General features: G+C 45.3%; 1 protein-coding gene across 40 annotated transcripts in view; it reads right to left on the bottom strand.

The window, feature by feature from the left end:
* Nucleotides 1-17667, bottom strand: part of LOC128932329 (uncharacterized) — a 154297-nt gene that overhangs the window by 22265 nt on the left and 114365 nt on the right. For 20 of the 40 annotated variants that reach the window (XR_013518734.1, XR_013518725.1, XR_013518760.1 and 17 more), the window contains 3 exons: nucleotides 14828-14978; nucleotides 9526-11837; nucleotides 8372-8494 (listed from right to left, as the gene is read on the bottom strand). Coding sequence is in view for 1 of the 40 variants with exons in the window: in XM_078326862.1 (XP_078182988.1) it covers nucleotides 9568-9621; nucleotides 11607-11837; nucleotides 14828-14950 (408 nt within the window). In the remaining 39 variants the exon portion in view is untranslated. Of the gene's footprint in view, nucleotides 1-8371; nucleotides 8495-9525; nucleotides 11838-14827; nucleotides 14979-17667 lie in introns of those variants that run through there. The other 20 variants (XR_013518748.1, XR_013518750.1, XR_013518749.1 and 17 more) reach the window with 9 other exon arrangements.

Raw genomic sequence — 17667 nt, 5'->3', positions numbered from 1 at the left:
GCTAATGCCACTGTATTCCAGCCTGAAAGGAAGGAAGGAAGGAAAAGAGGGAGGGAGGGAAGGAAGAAAGGGCAACCTACAGAATGGAAGAAAATATTTGTGTATATTCTATAAGGGATTACTTTTCAAAATACAGGGAAAGTTGGGCAAGGTGACTTATGCCTGTCATCCCAACACTTCAGGAGGCCAAGGCAAGTGGATCACTTGAAGCCAGGAGTTTGAGACCAGCCTGGCCAACATGGTGAAACCCTGTGTCTACTAAAAATACAAAAATTAGCTGGACATGGTGGTGCACGCCTGTGATGCCAGCTACTAGGGAAGCTGAGGCAGGAGAATCACTTGAACTTGGGAAGTGGAGGCTGAGATTAGGGCACTGCATGCTAGCCTGGGCGACAGAGCAAGACTCTTTCTCTAAATAAATAAATAAAATATGGGAAGAATTCCTACAACTCCATAGCAAAAATAACAAATGGGCTGATTTTTTTTTTTTTTTTCAGATGAAGTTTCACTCTTGTCACCCATGCCAGCATTCAGTGGCGTGACCTCGGCTCACTGCAACTTCCGCCTCCTGGATTAAAGCAATTTTGACAAATGGCCTGATTTTTTAAATGGGCAAAGGGTATGAACAGATATATCCCCCAAAGAAGACATACGAATGATCAACAGCTGTATAAAAGATGCTCAACATCATTATCAGAGAAACGCAAATCAAAACTACAGTAAGATATTACCTTCTACCCCTTAGGATGGACATTAGTTTATTAAAAGGTAACTTGGTAAGGAAATGAGGAAACTGGAACTCTTATACACTGTTCGTGGGAATGTAAAATGGTACAGCAGCTGTGGAAAACAGTATGGAGACGTCTAAAAAATCAGATATAGGCCGGGCGCGGTGGCTCACGCCTGTAGTCTCAGCACTTTGGGAAGCTGAGGTGGGCGAATCAGGTGGTCAAGAGATCGAGACCATCCAAGCCAACGTGATGAAACCCCATCTCTACTTAAAAAATACAAACAATTAGCTGGACGTGGTGGTGACCGCCTGTAGTTCCAGCTACTCAGGAGGTTGAGGCAGAAGAATTGCTTGAACCCAGGAGGCGGAGGTTGCAGTGAGCCAAAATTGCACCGTTGCACGCCAGCCTGGCACCTGGTGACAGAGTTGAGACTCTGTCTCAAAAAAAAAAAAAAAAATTAGACATAAGCCAACTGTAGTGGCTGACACCCACAATCCCAGCACTTTGGGAGGCCAAGGTGGGAGGATCACTTGAGCCCAGTTCAAGACTAGCCTTCTCAACATAAGAAGACTCCATTTCTACAAAATATTTTTAAACATTTTTTTTTTTTTTGAGACGGAGTTTCGCTCTTGTTACCCAGGCTGGAGTGCAATGGCTCGATCTCGGCTCACTGCAACCTCCGCCTCCTGGGTTCAGGCAATTCTCCTGCCTCAGCCTCCTGAGTAGCTGGGATTACAGGCACGCACCACCATGCCCAGCTAATTTTTTGTATTTTTAGTAGAGACAGGGTTTCACCATGTTGACCAGGATGGTCTCGATCTGTTGACCTCGTGATCCACCCGCCTCGGCCTCCCAGAGTGCTGGGATTACAGGCGTGAGCCACCGCGCCCGGCCTTTAAACATTTTTAAAGCTTAGGTTATTGAATGAACAAATAAATAAATAAAAATTCAAAAATCAGCTGTGCATGGTGGCTCACACCTGTGGTTCCCAGCAACTCAGGAGGCTCAGGTAAAAGGATTGCTTGAGCCCAGGAGGTGAGGGATACAGTGAGCCGAGATCATGTTAGTACACTACAGCCTGGGTGACAGAGTGTTGGAAATAGATGCTTGGTGCTGCAAAGAAAAATTAACACTGAGACAAAGGATCTTTCAGCAACGCAATTTTTACTTCCCAGACTGCAAGAAGAGTATTCCTGTTGTTTTTGTTTTTTGAGATGGAGTTTCGCTCTTGTTGACCAGTCTGGAGTGCAATGGCGCAATCTCGTCTCACCACAACCACTGTCTCCCAGGTTCAAGTGATTCTTTTCTGGCCTCAGCCTCCCGAGTACCTGGGACTACAGGCATGTGCCATCACACCCAGCTAATTTTGTATTTTTAGTAAAAACAGGGTTTCTCCATGTTGGTCAGCCTAGTCTCGAACTCCCAACCTCAGATAATCCGCACGTCCTCTCAAAGTGCTAGGATTACAGGCATGAGCCACCGCACCCAGCCACAGGAAAGGTACTCTCACTAGCAATGGTGCTAGGAGAGTACAACGAACAAAGGAAAGCAGACATATTTATTTCTCACACGTTTGGGGATGTCCTTACCGCTGTGTCTGATCTCTGTTGGCTGGAGCCAGACCTCACAATCTAAACCAAAACCCAAACGGTTTTGGTTTTGGCTAATCCTTTTGGTAAGGGTTTTGGCTAACACCTTAAAACTTCTCTAAACAGGTAAAAGCAGTGGAGAGCTGGGACATGCCTGTGAGCACGTTCAGCACAGAAATTCATGCCTGTAAGCATGGCATGTCTAACAGCTACATAGAATAGGGCTTAACAAAGTTATTAGCACACCTATTTTTTGACAAGAAAGGAAACTTTAAAAAGGAACTTTTCTACTTCCCACACAGAGCAAGACCATGTATAAAAAAAAATTAATTGAAAATTCAAAATAGAACTACCATATGATTCAGCAATTCCACTTCAAGGTATATATCCAAAAATAATTGAAATCAGGGCTGGGCACAGTGCCTCATGCCTATAATCCCAGGACTTTGGGAAGCCAAGGTGTGAGGATCACCTGAGGTCAGGAGTTTGAGACCAGCCTGGCCAACATAGTGAAACCCCATCTTTAAAAAATTAGGCTGAGCGTGGCGGTTTATGCCTGTAATCCCAACACTTTGGGAGGCTGAGGCAGGTAGATCATGAGGTCAGGAGCTCGAGGCCAGCCTGGCCAACAGAGTGAAAATCCTTCTATACTAAAAATACAAAAATCGGTCAGGCATAATGGCAGGGCACCTGTAATCCCAGCTACTTGAGAGACTGAGGCAGGAGAATCTATTGAGCCCAGGAAGTGGTGGTTGCAGTGAGCGGAGATCACACTATGCACTCTAGCCTGAAGACAGAGCTAGACTTCCTCTCAGAAAAAAAAAAAAAAAAAAAAAGAAAGAGAAAAGAAAAGAAAAAAGAAACATTATGGGTGGAGCACGCTGGCTCATACCTGTAATCCCAGCACTTTGGGAGGCCAACGCAGGCAGATCACCTGAGGACAAAAATTCGAAACCAGCCTGGGCAACATGGTGAAACCCCATCTCTACTAAAAATACAAAAAATTAGCCAGGCGTGGTGGTGCATGCCTGTAGTCCCAGCTACTTGGGAGGCTGAGGCAGGAGAATTGCCTGAACCTGGGAGGCAGAGGTTGTAGTGATCAGAGATCACACCACTGCACTCCAGCCTGGGAGACAGAGTAAGACTCTGCCACAAAAAAAAAAAAAAAGAAAGAAAGAAAGAAAGAAAGAGAGAGAGAGAGAGAGAGAGAGAGAGAGAAAGAAAGAAAGATGAGTCTACAAGGTGCTGTTCTTGAAGGGCTCCATAAAACGTCTTACCGGTTTACACTATCTGCACCAAGGCTTTTTTTTAAGTCTTAAATTGGTGCTTTGCCAGTTTAATGCAGCAGCTACTCTGGTCTCAGCCAGACTGTCACCGTACTGTCATCCTATGTGGCACATGACTGCCAGGCACTCGACACCACGCCTGGCAATTTTTGTATTTTTAGTAGAGATGGGGTTTCACCATGGTGGCCAGGCTGGTCTCAAACTCCTGACCTCATGATTCACCTGCCTCAGCCTCCCAAAGTGCTGGGATTACAAGCACGAGCCACCGTGCCTGGCCATTTTAAATTTTTTTTGTAAAAAAAATTCTTTTGCACAGCCCTCCACACACTTCTCAAATGTGCCCTGACCACATCTCCAGCTCTGTGCCCATCCTACAGGGCCAGTTCATGCAAACTTTTTGGATTTCTCTCTTCCAAAGTGATTACTTTCCCTCCTTAGCAGTTCTACCAGTGAACGCCTCTGCTATTTCTAAGCAATTGGCTCTTATCATAAATTATTATCTATTTGGGTGCAAGAACTGTATCTCCAGGCTGGGCGCGGTGTCTCACGCCTATAATCGCAGCACTTTGGGAGGCCGAGTCGGGTGGATCACAAGGTCAAGAGATCGAGACCATCCTGGTCAACGAGGTGAAACCCCATCTCTACTAAAAATACAAAAATTAGCTGGGCATGGTGGCGCGTGCCTGTAGTCCCAGCTACTCGGGAGGCTGAGGCAGGAGAATTGCTTGAACCCAGAAGGCGGAGGTTGTGGTGAGCTGAGATCGTGCCATTGCACTCCAGTCTGGGTAACAACAGCAAAACTCCGTCTCAAAAAAAAGAAAAAAAAAAGAACTGTATCTCCCTAAGTAGACTTGACCTGGCTTTCCTGGAGGTAGAGACCTTGCCTTAGATTTATTTTGTTTACTGCTGCACAGCTGTAGATGCTTAAATAGCTGAGGGAATGTTTGCTATATCAAAGTTACCCAACAGGCCATTAAAATACCCAATTGTACATCAAATTCCATTAACTAAATTAGAAGAACTTGATATTGAATTGGCTTCAACATGGTTTCACCAAAGTAAATAACCACAACTTAAGGTACTTTTGGTGTAAACAGAGGCTTCCATTTATAAGAGCTCCCTAAAAGTAGGATACACCCTGGATGTCAGTGATCAAAAAACAGATTTTGCCCTTGGCACTCTGATAGACTCTCTGGAATGCTGGCATGTTATGCAATAGCCCCTAACCAGCCAACCGGAAGTATCTCAATCCTGGGAACTCTTTGGTACTTGGGCTCTTACTGTTTTCAGTTTGCAGCACAGTGATTCATTTACAAGTACCTTCTCCTTACTAGGTGTAGGCACTAGGAAGACAGAGGGTGGTAGCAGCAAGCCAAGCACAAGGGCCCTGGCACCATCAGCTTTGGGATCCAAACCTGACACTGCCATTCCCTGGCTGTCTGACCCCAGCCTGTTCTCACCCCATCAAACCACATGACTAGATGGCCACACGTGGTGACGTGCCCCTGTAGTCCCAATTACATGGGATGCTGAGGCAGAGGATCACTCAAGCCAGCAGTTTAAGGCTGTAATGCACTATGATAGCACCTGGGCAATACAACTGGACTCATCCCTACAAAAAAAATTTAAAAATGGCTGGGCGCGGTGGCTCACACCTGTAATCCAAGCACTTTGGAGGCCAAGGCGGGTGGATCACCTGAGGTCGGGAGTTCAAGACCAGCCTGACCAACATGGTGAAACCTTGTCTTTTAAAAAAAAAATTAGGCCGGGCGTGGTGGCTCAAGCCTGTAATCCCAGCACTTTGGGAGGCCGAGGCGGGTGGATCACGAGGTCAAGCGATCGAGACCATCCTGGTCAACATGGTAAAACCCCGTCTCTACTAATAATACAAAAAATTAGCTGGGCATGGTGGCGCATGCCTGTAATCCCAGCTACTCAGGAGGCTGAGGCAGGAGAATTGCCTGAACCCAGGAGGCGGAGGTTGCGGTGAGCCGAGATCGCGCCATTGCACTCCAGCCTGGGTAACAAGAGCGAAACTCCATCTCAAAAAAAAAAAAAAAAAAAAAAAAAAAATTAGCCAGGTACGGTGTTGGGTGCCTGTAATCCCAGCTACTCAGGAGTCTGAGGCAGGAGAATTGCTTGAACCCAGGAGTCAGAGGTTGTGGTGAGCTGAGATTGTGCCATTGCACTCCAGCCTGGGTGACAGAGCAAGACATATATATATATATATATATTTGTTTTAATTAGCCAGGTGTAGAGGCATGTGCCTGTTGTCCCAGCACTCCGGGGGCTGAGTTAAAAGGATTGCATGAGCCCAGGAATTCAAAGCTGCAGTGAGCTATGATGATGCCACTGCACTCCAGCCTGAGTGACAGAGCAAGACCCCATCTCTTTTAAAAAATAAGAAAAGATTACATAGAGAGCTCCACATTGCCCAATCTCTTTGTACACCATTGTCAACACTCAGAAACCCACTTGGCAGCAAATGAGATGGAATGCATGGCCTGGGAACTACAGGCTGATTGGAAAAGACTGTCCCTGTTGCAGAATATTGCAGGGTCACAAAATAAGCCATGGGTCTTTAATTTAAAATGTGGCTCAAATATGTAATCCCAGCACTTTGGGAGGCTGAGGTGGGTAGATCACTTGGGTCCAGGTGTTCCAGATCAGTCTGGCAAACATGATGAAACCCCGTTTCTACTAAAAATACAAAAAATTATCCCAGCCTAGTGGCGTGCACCTATAGTTCCAGCTATTCGGGGAGATCTGAAGCAGGAGGATCACTTGAGCCAGGGAGGTCGAGGCTGCAATGAGTCCTGATTGTACCACGGTGCTCAACTTTAGGTGACTCTCGTAACCAGAAGCTTTGGTTCTGACTTCGGTTCTGACATTTATGAGATTCGAGACTTGGACTCCCTGAGCCTCACCTTCACAACTCTCCCAGTTACACAGTATGGATGATTACATCTGCCCCATGCTCTTTGCAGGGCAGTTTAACATGAGGGTCAAATGAGTTAATATAGAAAAGGACATTTCTAAAAGAACACTGTGCTGTGTATGCAAAAGGATATCATAATTAGCAATAGTTTGTCTTCCAGCTTGCTCTTTGAGCAGGGATTAGCAAATTCAGCTTGATCTCTGCGCTCCTGAATCAGAGAGGATGGTAACTTTCAGAAACCAGAAACCCTAGAACAACTAACATACCCAGATCTATGCAGCTCCAAGGTACTGACTGACACTGGAGCGAGTCTATGCTAGCCCAGTGGCCCTGACCACCACTTCCACCTCTCTGGGACTGGAAATGGGATATATACCTGAAGAGAGAGACATTATGTTCAGAGAGAGAGATTATATTCTAGCTGATAAATTTTTTAGATGCTGAGCCCTCTAAATCTCATGTTGAATTGCAATCCCATTTTGGAGGTGGGGCCCAGTGGGAGATGATTAGATCATGGGGGTGTATCCGTCATGACTTGGGGCTGTCCTTGCAATGGTGAGTGAGTTTTCGGGAGATCTGGTTGTTTAGAAGTGTGTGGTACCTCTCCCCCAACTCTCCCTCTTTTCCCTGCACTGGCCTGTGATGGACCTGCTCCCATTTCACCTTCCACTATGAATAAAATCTCCTTGAGGTCTCCCCAGAAGCCAAGTAGATGCCGTGATCCTACAGCCTGCACAACTGTAAGCCAATTAAACTTATTTTCTTTCTAAATTACCCAGTCTCCAGTAGTCCTTTACAGCAAGGCAATCATGGCCTAACACAATATCCTTTACAAAGTTTTTATGACCTGGCCGGGTGCATGGGCTCATACATCTAATCCTAGAACTTTAGGAGTCCGAGGTGGGCAGATCATTTGAGGCCAGGAATTCGAGACCAGCTTGATCAACATGGTGAAACCTGTCTCTACTAAAATACAATAATGAGCCGGGTGTGGTGGTGGGTGCCTCTAATCCCAGCTACTCCGAAGGCTGAGGCAGAAAAATCACTTGAACCCAGGAGATGGAGGCTGCAATGAGCCAAGATCACGCCACTGCACTCTAGCCTGGGTGACAGAGAGAGATTCCGTCTCAAATAAACAAAGTTTATATGACCAGTGAGCTCAGTTGATGTATTTTAGGCCTGAATGAACTATTCCCAGACTGTAGGCTTTTGCCCAGGAAATAAGCATTAAATGGGCCAACACCTCCTCCATTTGTTGTTTCTTTTTTTCAACACGGAGTCTTGCTCTGATGCCCAGGCTGGAGTGCAATGGCATGATCTCGGCTCACTGCAACCTCTACCTCCTGGGTTCAAGCGCGTCTCCTACCTCAGCCTCCCGAGTAGCTGGGATTACAGGTGCCTGCCACCATGCCCGGCTAATTTTTGTATCTTCAGTAGAGACAGGGTTTCACCATGTTGGCCAGGCTGGTCTCAAACTCCTGACTTCGTGATCCACCCGCCTGGGCCTCTCAAACTGCTGGGATTACAGGTGTGAGCCACCGCGCCTGGCCATTTGTTTCTTAACAATATCGTTACTTTGGTATAACCATTATACTCACACTATAATAAGTTTTTTGGGTTTTTTTTTTCCCCCGTGTTAGCCAGGATGTGAAGTTTTGAAGTACAGATTGTGGGTCAGGCACAGTAGCCCGCGCCTGTAATCCCAACACTTTTGGAGGCCGAGGCCAGTGGATCAGCTGAGGTCTGGGGTTCAAAACCAGCATGGTCAACATGGTGAAATCCCATCTCTAGTAAAAATACAGAAATTAGTCAGGTGTGATGGCGCACCCTTGTAATCCCAGCTACTTGGGAGGCTGAGGCAGGAGAATCACTTGAACGCAGGAGACGGAAGAAGTTTCAGTGAGCTGAGATTGTGCTACTGGACTCCAGCCTGGGTGTCAGAGCAAGACTCTGTCTCAAAAATATATACATAAAATAAAATAAATAATGTTATTAGTAAAATTAGTAAATTAATAAAACAGAATATAGACTCTGGACTGGTAATTAAGGTTCCTCCTAATGCCCTCTTACAGCATTAATTTACTTGTTTCTTGCACAATTAGGTAATTTATTTGTGACATTTCACTGGTGTTTCATCAAAACAGTGCTATTCTTGTTACCTATTTTAGATATTTTCTTTTGTCATAGCAGTTAAGATCAGCAGTGGTAAAAAGTTTACTTTTGGAGGTGATGGGGTTTTCGCTTCTATGGTTTACTTAAAATGACCAAAGGTTTTCCAAGTTTATGAACCAGTGTTTCAAAACCTTTTCTAATATTTGGAGAAAGTTTTAAGCTGTATATATGGAACATAAAATAATTATTTGCAACTCTCCTGTGTTGATATTTTTCACCCTAGAATTTTGGGTTTTGTTTTTGCTGCCTTCATAAGCAGGTGCCATATACAATGCAAAAGAAAAGTATCACTGAGGACCCGGCAAGGTGGTTCATGCCTGTAATCCCAGCACTTTGGGAGGCTGAGGCGGGTGGATCACTTGAGGTCAAGAGTCGAAGCCTGACCAAGATGGTGAAACCCCATCTGTACTAAAAATACAAAAATTAGCCAGGCATGGTGGTGCATGCTTGTAAGCCCAGCTACTTGGGAGGCTTAGGCAGGAGGACTGCTTGAACCCGGAGGCTGAGGTGGCAAGTCCACCGAAAGTCACCACAAGTCCACATTAACTTTTAAAAGTTGCCTTTTCAAAAGTGTGGTACAGGGAGGCTGACTGCAGCCCTGCTACTCCCTGCAGATGCTCTGCCTCTACTCACCCAGGTCCTCACAGCTTCTCCAAGAAACTCCACTAGAGAATGCCCTAGAGAACCCACCCTGATCTTTCTACTTCTGGACCCCACAGTGACCTTATTAGTGAGCCTCCAATTTCGATACTGAATCACATTCTGCTTCGTATTAGCCACGGTCATTTAGTAAACACAAATCTTGCTACCTTATCTAGATGGCAGGTTCTCCAGGGCAAGGTTCTTGTCATCTACTTGTGTTGTATTCTCAGTGCTTCTGCACAGTTGGGTGCTGCCTCTGTGGCCTGGAAAGGAAAGCAGCATGACTGAGGGGTCAAAGATCACCAAGGCAAAAGGATAGAGTACCTGCCCTCAAAGTGTTCCGTCTAGATGGGCAGATAAGCGTTATAGTATATCACTGGCTGTAAGCAACAGAAACCTGCTGTGGTTGGAAACTAAAAAAGGGATTTATTAAAAGAATATGTAAGAATGCACCTGATCAAAGGGAAGTTTGAAGGTCTGGACACTAAAAAGACAAGAATGAGGCTGGGCGCAGTGGCTCACGCCTGTAATCCCAGCACTTTGGGAGGCCAGGGCAGGTGGGTCATTTGAGGTTGAGTTTGAGACCAGCCTGGCCAACATGGTGAAAGTCTGCCTCTACTAAAAATACAAAAATTAGCTGGGTGTGCTGGCAGCACCTATAATCCCAGCTCCTTCAGAGGCTGAGCCAGGAGAATCTCCTGAACCTGGGAGGCGGAGGCTGCAGTGAGGCCAGATCTGGCCATTGCACTCCAGCCTGGACAAGAAGAGAGAAACTCTATCAAAAAAGAAAAACAAAGTTAATATGTTGACATAGCAGCTATGCAAACTGAGATACAGAGAAGCAGCCTCGGTGTGAAACTAGTCTGAGACAGGTAGAGAAACAATTGCTTATCCAGGGTTTGTAAGCATAGACTTCATCCAGGGTCCTTCCCTCACCTCAGAACCTGGCCAAGCCTCTAGACAGGCAGGGGAACATCTCTTGGCTGATATTGCTTTAGTCCCAGTCTCCCAAGTTTCCTGCTCCTCCTCCACCAAAATCCAACACTTGCCCAGCATGTTCCTCATCTCCTATGAGAAATTCTTGTGAAATTGATTGCCCCATCTCTCCTGCTAGGTGCTTCATCTGCTATCCTAACCAGTGATGTGACTCAGATTTGTTAGACTCTTTTTCCTTTTCTTTTTCTGGAGACGGAATCTCACTCTGTCACCCAGGCTGGAGTGCAGTGACACAATCTCGGCTCACTGCAACCTCTGCCTCCAGGGTTTAAGCAATTCTCCTGCCTCAGCCTCCCAAGTAGCTGGAACTACAGCCGCATACCGCCACACCTGGCTAATTTTTTGTATTTGAGTAGAGATGGGGTTTCACTGTGTTGCCTTGGCTGGTGTTGAACTCCTGAGCTCAGGCAATCCACCCACCTCAGCCTCCCAAAGTGCTGGGATTACAGGCATGAGACACCACACCCGGCCTTTTTTTTCCTTTTCTTTTTTACTCACCAATAAAAGAAAAAAGCCCAAGACATAGAGAAGGAAGAAAATAGGTACCCTGCAATAATCCTCAAATTAAAAAAGAAAACAAACTACATAATACATAATAGACAACTGCTTTGCTTTTGACAGGCAAACTATGATTCATACTGAGCTCAGTACATAGCATTTAAAAATTAACAGAACTATAAAAGTAGGGAAACCAGCTTACTTAAACCTTCAGCCTGAGGCCGAAGGTCTTGAAGGTAAGAAAGCATTTTATGTGATTTGATCACATTTAAGGCTGAAGCTGATGGCACTTGCCAGCTACATTAGATAGTGTTTAAAGCTACGAAAAAGGAGGGCAGATTCTAGGAGCAAGGATTTTCCTGTGTCCTTGGTGGTTGGGATGGCAGGGAAGTGGCTCAGTGAGAAAACAAGAGAGATGCCTGCAGTTTAGAAGGAGAAACTGCAGTGTTAGGTAGGAATTACAGCTACTTCTTACTGCCATATGGAAATGCCACAGGGCTCTAATTTTAACCCCCTCTTCACTAAAAGCCTTCAGTAGAGTCTGTTTATGTACATAAATACTGAGAAAAGGAATTGCTTTAGCGCAGTTAACTTTATACCCAACTATTAATGTTATAAAATAAACCACAAGAAAGAAACCTCCTTTAAGTCGCGCTTTAGCTCTTCCTTCTTCTCAACCTCATTATGGAACAATTGAGGAACCTCCCTGTACAGTTTGTTTGAATATTTGGTTGTAAATGTTACCAGTCCTGACCATGGGAACCGTTCTTGCAAGCTTGTTCCATGGCTGAATAAAAATACCCTGGCCTCCAAAAACGAAGCAGAAGCGAGGTCTGCAGACAAGAAAGTCCTGTTGGGTCTTGGTTTCTGAGAGCAGGGGCAGGTTTTTAAGTTCCAGAGGAGGAAGAAGAACAGAAGTGTTGGTGCTTGGCTGAGCAGCCTCTCTCTCCCTTGACGAAGAATCAAGAGCGCTAATGTCCCAAGCCTGGGAGAGTGGAAAAAAAAAAAAAAGGAATGAAGGGCATTAATGAATGGATGTGCTAACTAACTTGATCATGGTCATCGTTTCACAATGTATGTGTATATCAAATCATCATGTTGTACACTTTAAATTATACAATATATTTGTCAGTTATATCTCAATGAAGCTGAAAACAACAATAACAAAAATGGCCCAAGGCTGGGTGTAGTGGCTCATGCCTGTAATCCCAGCATTTTGCAAGGCCAAGGCAGGCAGATTGCTTGAACCCATGAGTTCAAGACCAGCCTTGACAACATATGGAGACCCAGTTTCTACAAAAAAATAAGAAAAGTAACCAGGCGTGGTGGCGTGTCTATATTTCCAGCCATGCGGGAGGCTGTGGTGGGAGGATCTAGAGCCCTGGAGTTCAGGGCTGCAGTGAGCCACGATGGTGTTACTGCACTTCGGCCTGGGCAGTAGGACTAAGGATGGAGGTAAATCTCTTTTTTCTTCTTTTGAGATGGAGTTTCGTTCTTGTTGCCCAGGGTGGACTGCAATGGCACCATCTTGGCTCACTGCAACCTCCATCTTCGGGGTTCAAGTGATTCTCCTGCATCAACCTCCCAAAATACTGGGATTATAGATGCCCACCACAAAGCCTGGCTAATTTTTGTATTTTAGTAGAGACGGGGTTTCACCATGTTGGTCAGGCGGGTCTTGAACTCCTGACCTCAGGTGATCCACACGCCTTGCCCTCCCAAAGTGCTAGGATTACAGGTGTGAGCCGCCACGCCTGGCCAGAGGTAGATCTCTTAGGCTCTGGAATGAGACAAAATTTCCATGATTAGGAAGAACCTAGGGTTATTCCAAAAGCTTCACTTTGGGGGAATTTTGCTCTCCTGTGTAACTGGACAACTGGATATTTGCAGTGCTATTTTGTGGGCGTGAATGCTTTCTATAAACCAGACATATACGAACGGTGACTGACCTTCCTGACTTCTTCAAATGGCAACTGGACTATCTAGGGAAATGATTTTCCCAGGATCAACATAGACGGTCAAATCAAGCAAAGCAAAGTAGGTCATTTCCCCCCAGGGTGACTTAGACATATGACGAAGGTCCGTCTGTGCCACTAAAAGACACATATGCCAGAACTGCTTTGTATGAAACTGTATGTTTTTTCCCTGTTCATGGTAAAATGCACATAAACATAAACTTTACCTCGCCTGGCGCTGGTGTCTCTTAAAAGCTGCAAAAGGGTAAGCTGTTGGCCCGGCACAGTGGCTCATGCCTATAATCCCAGCACTTTGGGAGGCTGAGGCGGGTGGATCACGAGGTCAAGAGATCGAGACCATCCTGGTCAACATGGTGAAACCCCGTCTCTACTAAAAGTACAAAAAATTAGCTGGGCATGGTGGTGTGTGCCTGCAGTCCCAGCTACTCAGGAGGCTGAGGCAGGAGAATTGCCTGAACCCAGGAGGCGGAGGCTGCGGTGAGCCAAGATCGCGCCATTGCATTCTAGCCTGGGTAACAAGAGCAAAATTCCGTCTCAAAAAAAAAAAAATTCCCTATAACAAAGAAAATGTCACTTCCTGGCCCCCAACAAGTCTTAAATAGCTAAAAATGCAGGTCTTAAGAGCATAGGGAAGCTCTCTGTTAAGTTCATCATCCAAATGAACCAAAATATGTTGATCTTGATCAGTTACATCTACAGCAATATGACCCTGTAGGCATCTGATGTCCTCCAATAACATTTTATTTACAAAATCAGGCTTCAGGCCGAAGCTGGCTATGGTTTCCTGACCCCTGTTCTAGTAGAAGAGACATTCAACAACTAATTACACGAATAGCAACCACTAAGTGCTATCAAGTAAAAGTTCCCGACACTAAAAACCCCGTAAGAAGAGAGATTTAACCTATTCAGGGAGATCAGATTGAATACATGTCCATTTGGGTATCTGTATATAAGTGTATGTTGACAGGTGTGTTGTGTGCACGCATGTTCATATGTGTAATGAGTTAGCATGTATGTACATATGTGGGTATTGTGCATGTAAGTCTTTGTGATTGTGGGTGCACATATATGTGTATTTGTGTGTGCTTAGTGCCTCTCTGGCCATAATGGCTTGTATTTCTGGCCAAGAGACTTGATTCTCCCTGATTCAGCCATGAGTGTGCATTTCCCAGGATCAGGGTGACTAACCAGGACGTCTCGAGAACTTTCTTCTCTGCCCCACCCATCCCACCAACTCCATTTTCAGGTCTCAGAGGCTGAGGCTCCAGCCCCCGTGTGAGCCCCACAGGAAATCTGCAGAGCTCTCAGGTTGCCTCATGGCCAGCATGCATGAGCATCTTCCTGCCTTCCAAGAGGAGAGGCCAGTCCCCGAGTCTCTGCTCCCATCAATCACAGGATGCTGGGACCTCGATTAACGTGAAAGGAGAAACCAGGCACTGGGGGTGGAGGGTCCAGCTACTGCTGGACTGGGAGTCAGCAGCCTCAGTGCTTCCAGGACTCACCCTTCCTGGCCATGGGCAGTGCCCTGGGCTTTGGGGCAATTTGAGGCAATGAAAGTTTTTATTTCCTCTAGCTGTATTTTCTAGACATATTTTAATGTATGTACAATCACACAAAATGTTGAATATTTGTCCTGCTTTTTAAAACATTTTAATTAAGTTAGATTATAACCTAAGATTATCACATAAGTATTTTTCAGTGTTATTAGAAGCTTTTCAGAAACATCACTTTTAATGGCTGCAGAATACTGTATATAAAAAGGTTGTCATTTCCCAGTTTTCTACTGTGAAACACTAAGGTATTTTATCCTAATACAAATAAAAATGAGATCAGCATCTGTAGGCACATTTTTTCCTGTATTTTGGACTGGATATGAAATGTGTGTTTTGGCTTTTGGCACAATTAAAATCCAAGAAGGGAACAAGAAATTTCATTTTTGTTGCTATTTGCTTTTCTATTTTTCTCCAGAAAAACAATATTTGAATAATTGGCAGCACACCTGGGTTCTGGTGAGGGCATCTTCTCGTTGCGTCTGCACAGGGTGAAGAGCAGGAGTGAGAAATCGAGCTCCGTCGGGTCTTTCAATGACGGTGCCGATCCCATCAGAAGGCTCCACTCTCATGGCCTCATTACCTTCAAAGGCCCCAGTCCTAATATCACATTGGCGGGTAGGAGGACATCACATGAATTTGGGGAGGAGGACAGAAACATTGAGCCACAGCCCCTCTCTAAAGTGTTCAGGCTTTACAGGACTAGCACAAGTTCTCAAGCAGGAATGCAGACCCTGCAGCCTCTTTGCAGGGTCAAATTCCCACTTCACTGGGACTGGTGTTCTAAGCCCCTCTGGGGACTTTTGTCATCCCCCACTCTGGCCTAAATCTAAAACATGGCAGCCCCTTCCATCAACGTCATGCATTCTCACAGGGGCACAAACTGATTTGTGGGGAGGATAAGACATAAATTGTTAGCTCTGTTTATGTGTAAAGCACAGATAGAGGGTACATGAACAGATACACAGTTAATCTGGGGGTGAGGGGACATGAAGAGATATACAGTTTATCTGGAGATAGAGGGTACATGAACAGATACACAGTTTATCTGGGGATAGAGGGTACATGAACAGATACACAGTTTATCTGGGGATAGAGGGTACATGCACAGATACACAGTTTATCTGGGGATAGAGGGTACATGAACAGATACACAGTTTATCTGGGGATAGAGGGTACATGCACAGATACACAGTTTATCTGGGGATAGAGGGTACATGCACAGATACACAGTTTATCTGGGGATAGAGGGTACATGAACAGATACACAGTTTATCTGGGGATAGAGGGTACATGAACAGATATACAGTTTATCTGGGGTATTACAATTTCTCTTTGGAAAGGAGTAAATAGATGACAAATGTCTAAAAGGCTCCTTAAGAGAGAAATAATGGGGAAAAAAGCGGAGGAATACTGGTCTGTATCGTGTGACAAGATAACTATAGGTATTCTCTCAGTGGGACCCAAGGGTTCCTAGGAATTGGTAAGGGGTCGGAGGTGGGTGGGTTCTGGAAGTCTATGAGCGACGCTGACTGCCCACCACAACCCTCACACGGCCCCCTTTGAGAGGGAACACTCTTGAACTTTGGGGGCAGGGATGGAAAGTGAAAGAAGACTCTCAAGGTCCTGGATGGGCCTCTCTGGTTGTCCCCGAGCTTCTCCCAGGGAAGAGCTCAGCTGGTGGAGATCCACTGTGCTCCTTGTGTGGGCTCGGAGGAGATGCCCAGGCCCACCCCAAGCCTGAAGTCTCCACTCTGGGAAACTCAGCCAGCAGCTTGCTCATGAGCACATCACGGATGCGCCTTCCTTCCTACTCACCTCCCCTCCCTCCTAGAATCCCTGGGCTGGTGGGGCCTATTGGCAGCATTGTTCTACCCCTGAGGCTGGAATCTGGTGCTAGCAAAGCTCAGCTTGTGTGGAACAGAGAGTGATGCCAAGCCAGGGTTATTCCCACCAGCCCCAACAGTAGCCCAGGCAATAAAGATCCCTCCTGACAGGCGGAGGCTCCACTGTGCTCTTTGTAGTCAGTAACCCACCCCTACACCATCTGAGGTTAGCACTGTCTTGATATTATCCACCACAGATTACTTTTGCATTTTTTTTTTGAGACAGAGTCTCTGTTACCCAGGCTGGATGGAGTACATGGTGCCAATTCAGCTCACTGCAACCTCCTCCTCCTGGGTTCAAGCGATCCTCATGACTCAGCCTAATGAGTAGTTGCAATTACAGGTATGCGCCACCATACCCAGCTGATTTTTGTATTTTTAGTAGAGACGGGGTTTCAGCATGTTGGCCAGGCTGGTCTTGAACTCCTGGAAGAGGGAGCTGTCTCCACCTGCTTTGGCCTCTCAAAGTGCTGGGATTACAAGTGTAAGCCACCATGCCCGGCCAACTGTGGCGTGCTTTGAATTCATGTAAATGGAATCACACAATATTCACTCTGCAGTGTGTTTCCTTCTTTCACTCATCTTAATGCCTGTGAAACACATCCATGCTGTGGCCTGTATCTCTAGGTCACACATTTGCATTGCTGAAGAGCATTCCATTGCATGGAGGTATTACAATCCATTCATTCACATTCCCTTTGTGATGGACATTTGAATTTATTCTATATTTAGGCTATTATAAATAAAGCTGCTTTTAACATTATTTTGCAATTCTGCAGATACGCTTTCATGTCTCCTGGGTAAATACAAAGGAGTGAATCACTGGGTTATAGGGGAGGCGTATAACTTGAACTTTATAAGCTGACAATTTTCCACAGTAGATGTACCATGTGCACTTCCAACCATAACTCCTGTGGATTGGTTTTTTGTCAACATTAGGAAATATCAGTCATTTTAATTGCATTTATTTTAATCGGTGCAGTGGTATTTCAATTTGGTTTTAGTTTGTATTTCCCAGATGACTGATGATGTCGGGTCCTTTTCACGTGCTTGCTTGTCACTTGTTTATCTTTTTTGAGAAGCGCCTACTCAAAAGGGAAAAGGGTTTGATCTATGAATTGCAATTCAAAAAATAATCACTTGTCTATTTTGAATAAGTTTCCGTTTATGTCAGAAAAAAATTCCATGAAGTGTAATTCTATGAGGCTAGGAAGGTTGGTACTAACTCCAGCTGCAGACTGGCCATCCCCCACTTATTTTCAAGGCTTCAAAACTCCTTAGCCCAATTACAGAGCTCTCAACTATGACTATGCTGTCCTTGGTCTAAGTACCATTTTGTCCAAGCAAGCATTAATGTCCAATAAGCTTTTATCCAGAGCACTTGGTCACTAAACTCTTTTCTT

Source organism: Callithrix jacchus, chromosome 6 (assembly GCF_049354715.1).
Source record: "Callithrix jacchus isolate 240 chromosome 6, calJac240_pri, whole genome shotgun sequence".
Lineage (NCBI taxonomy): Eukaryota > Metazoa > Chordata > Mammalia > Primates > Cebidae > Callithrix > Callithrix jacchus.
Note: the sequence above shows the minus strand (reverse complement) of the source record. Positions and strands in the feature narration are given on the sequence as shown.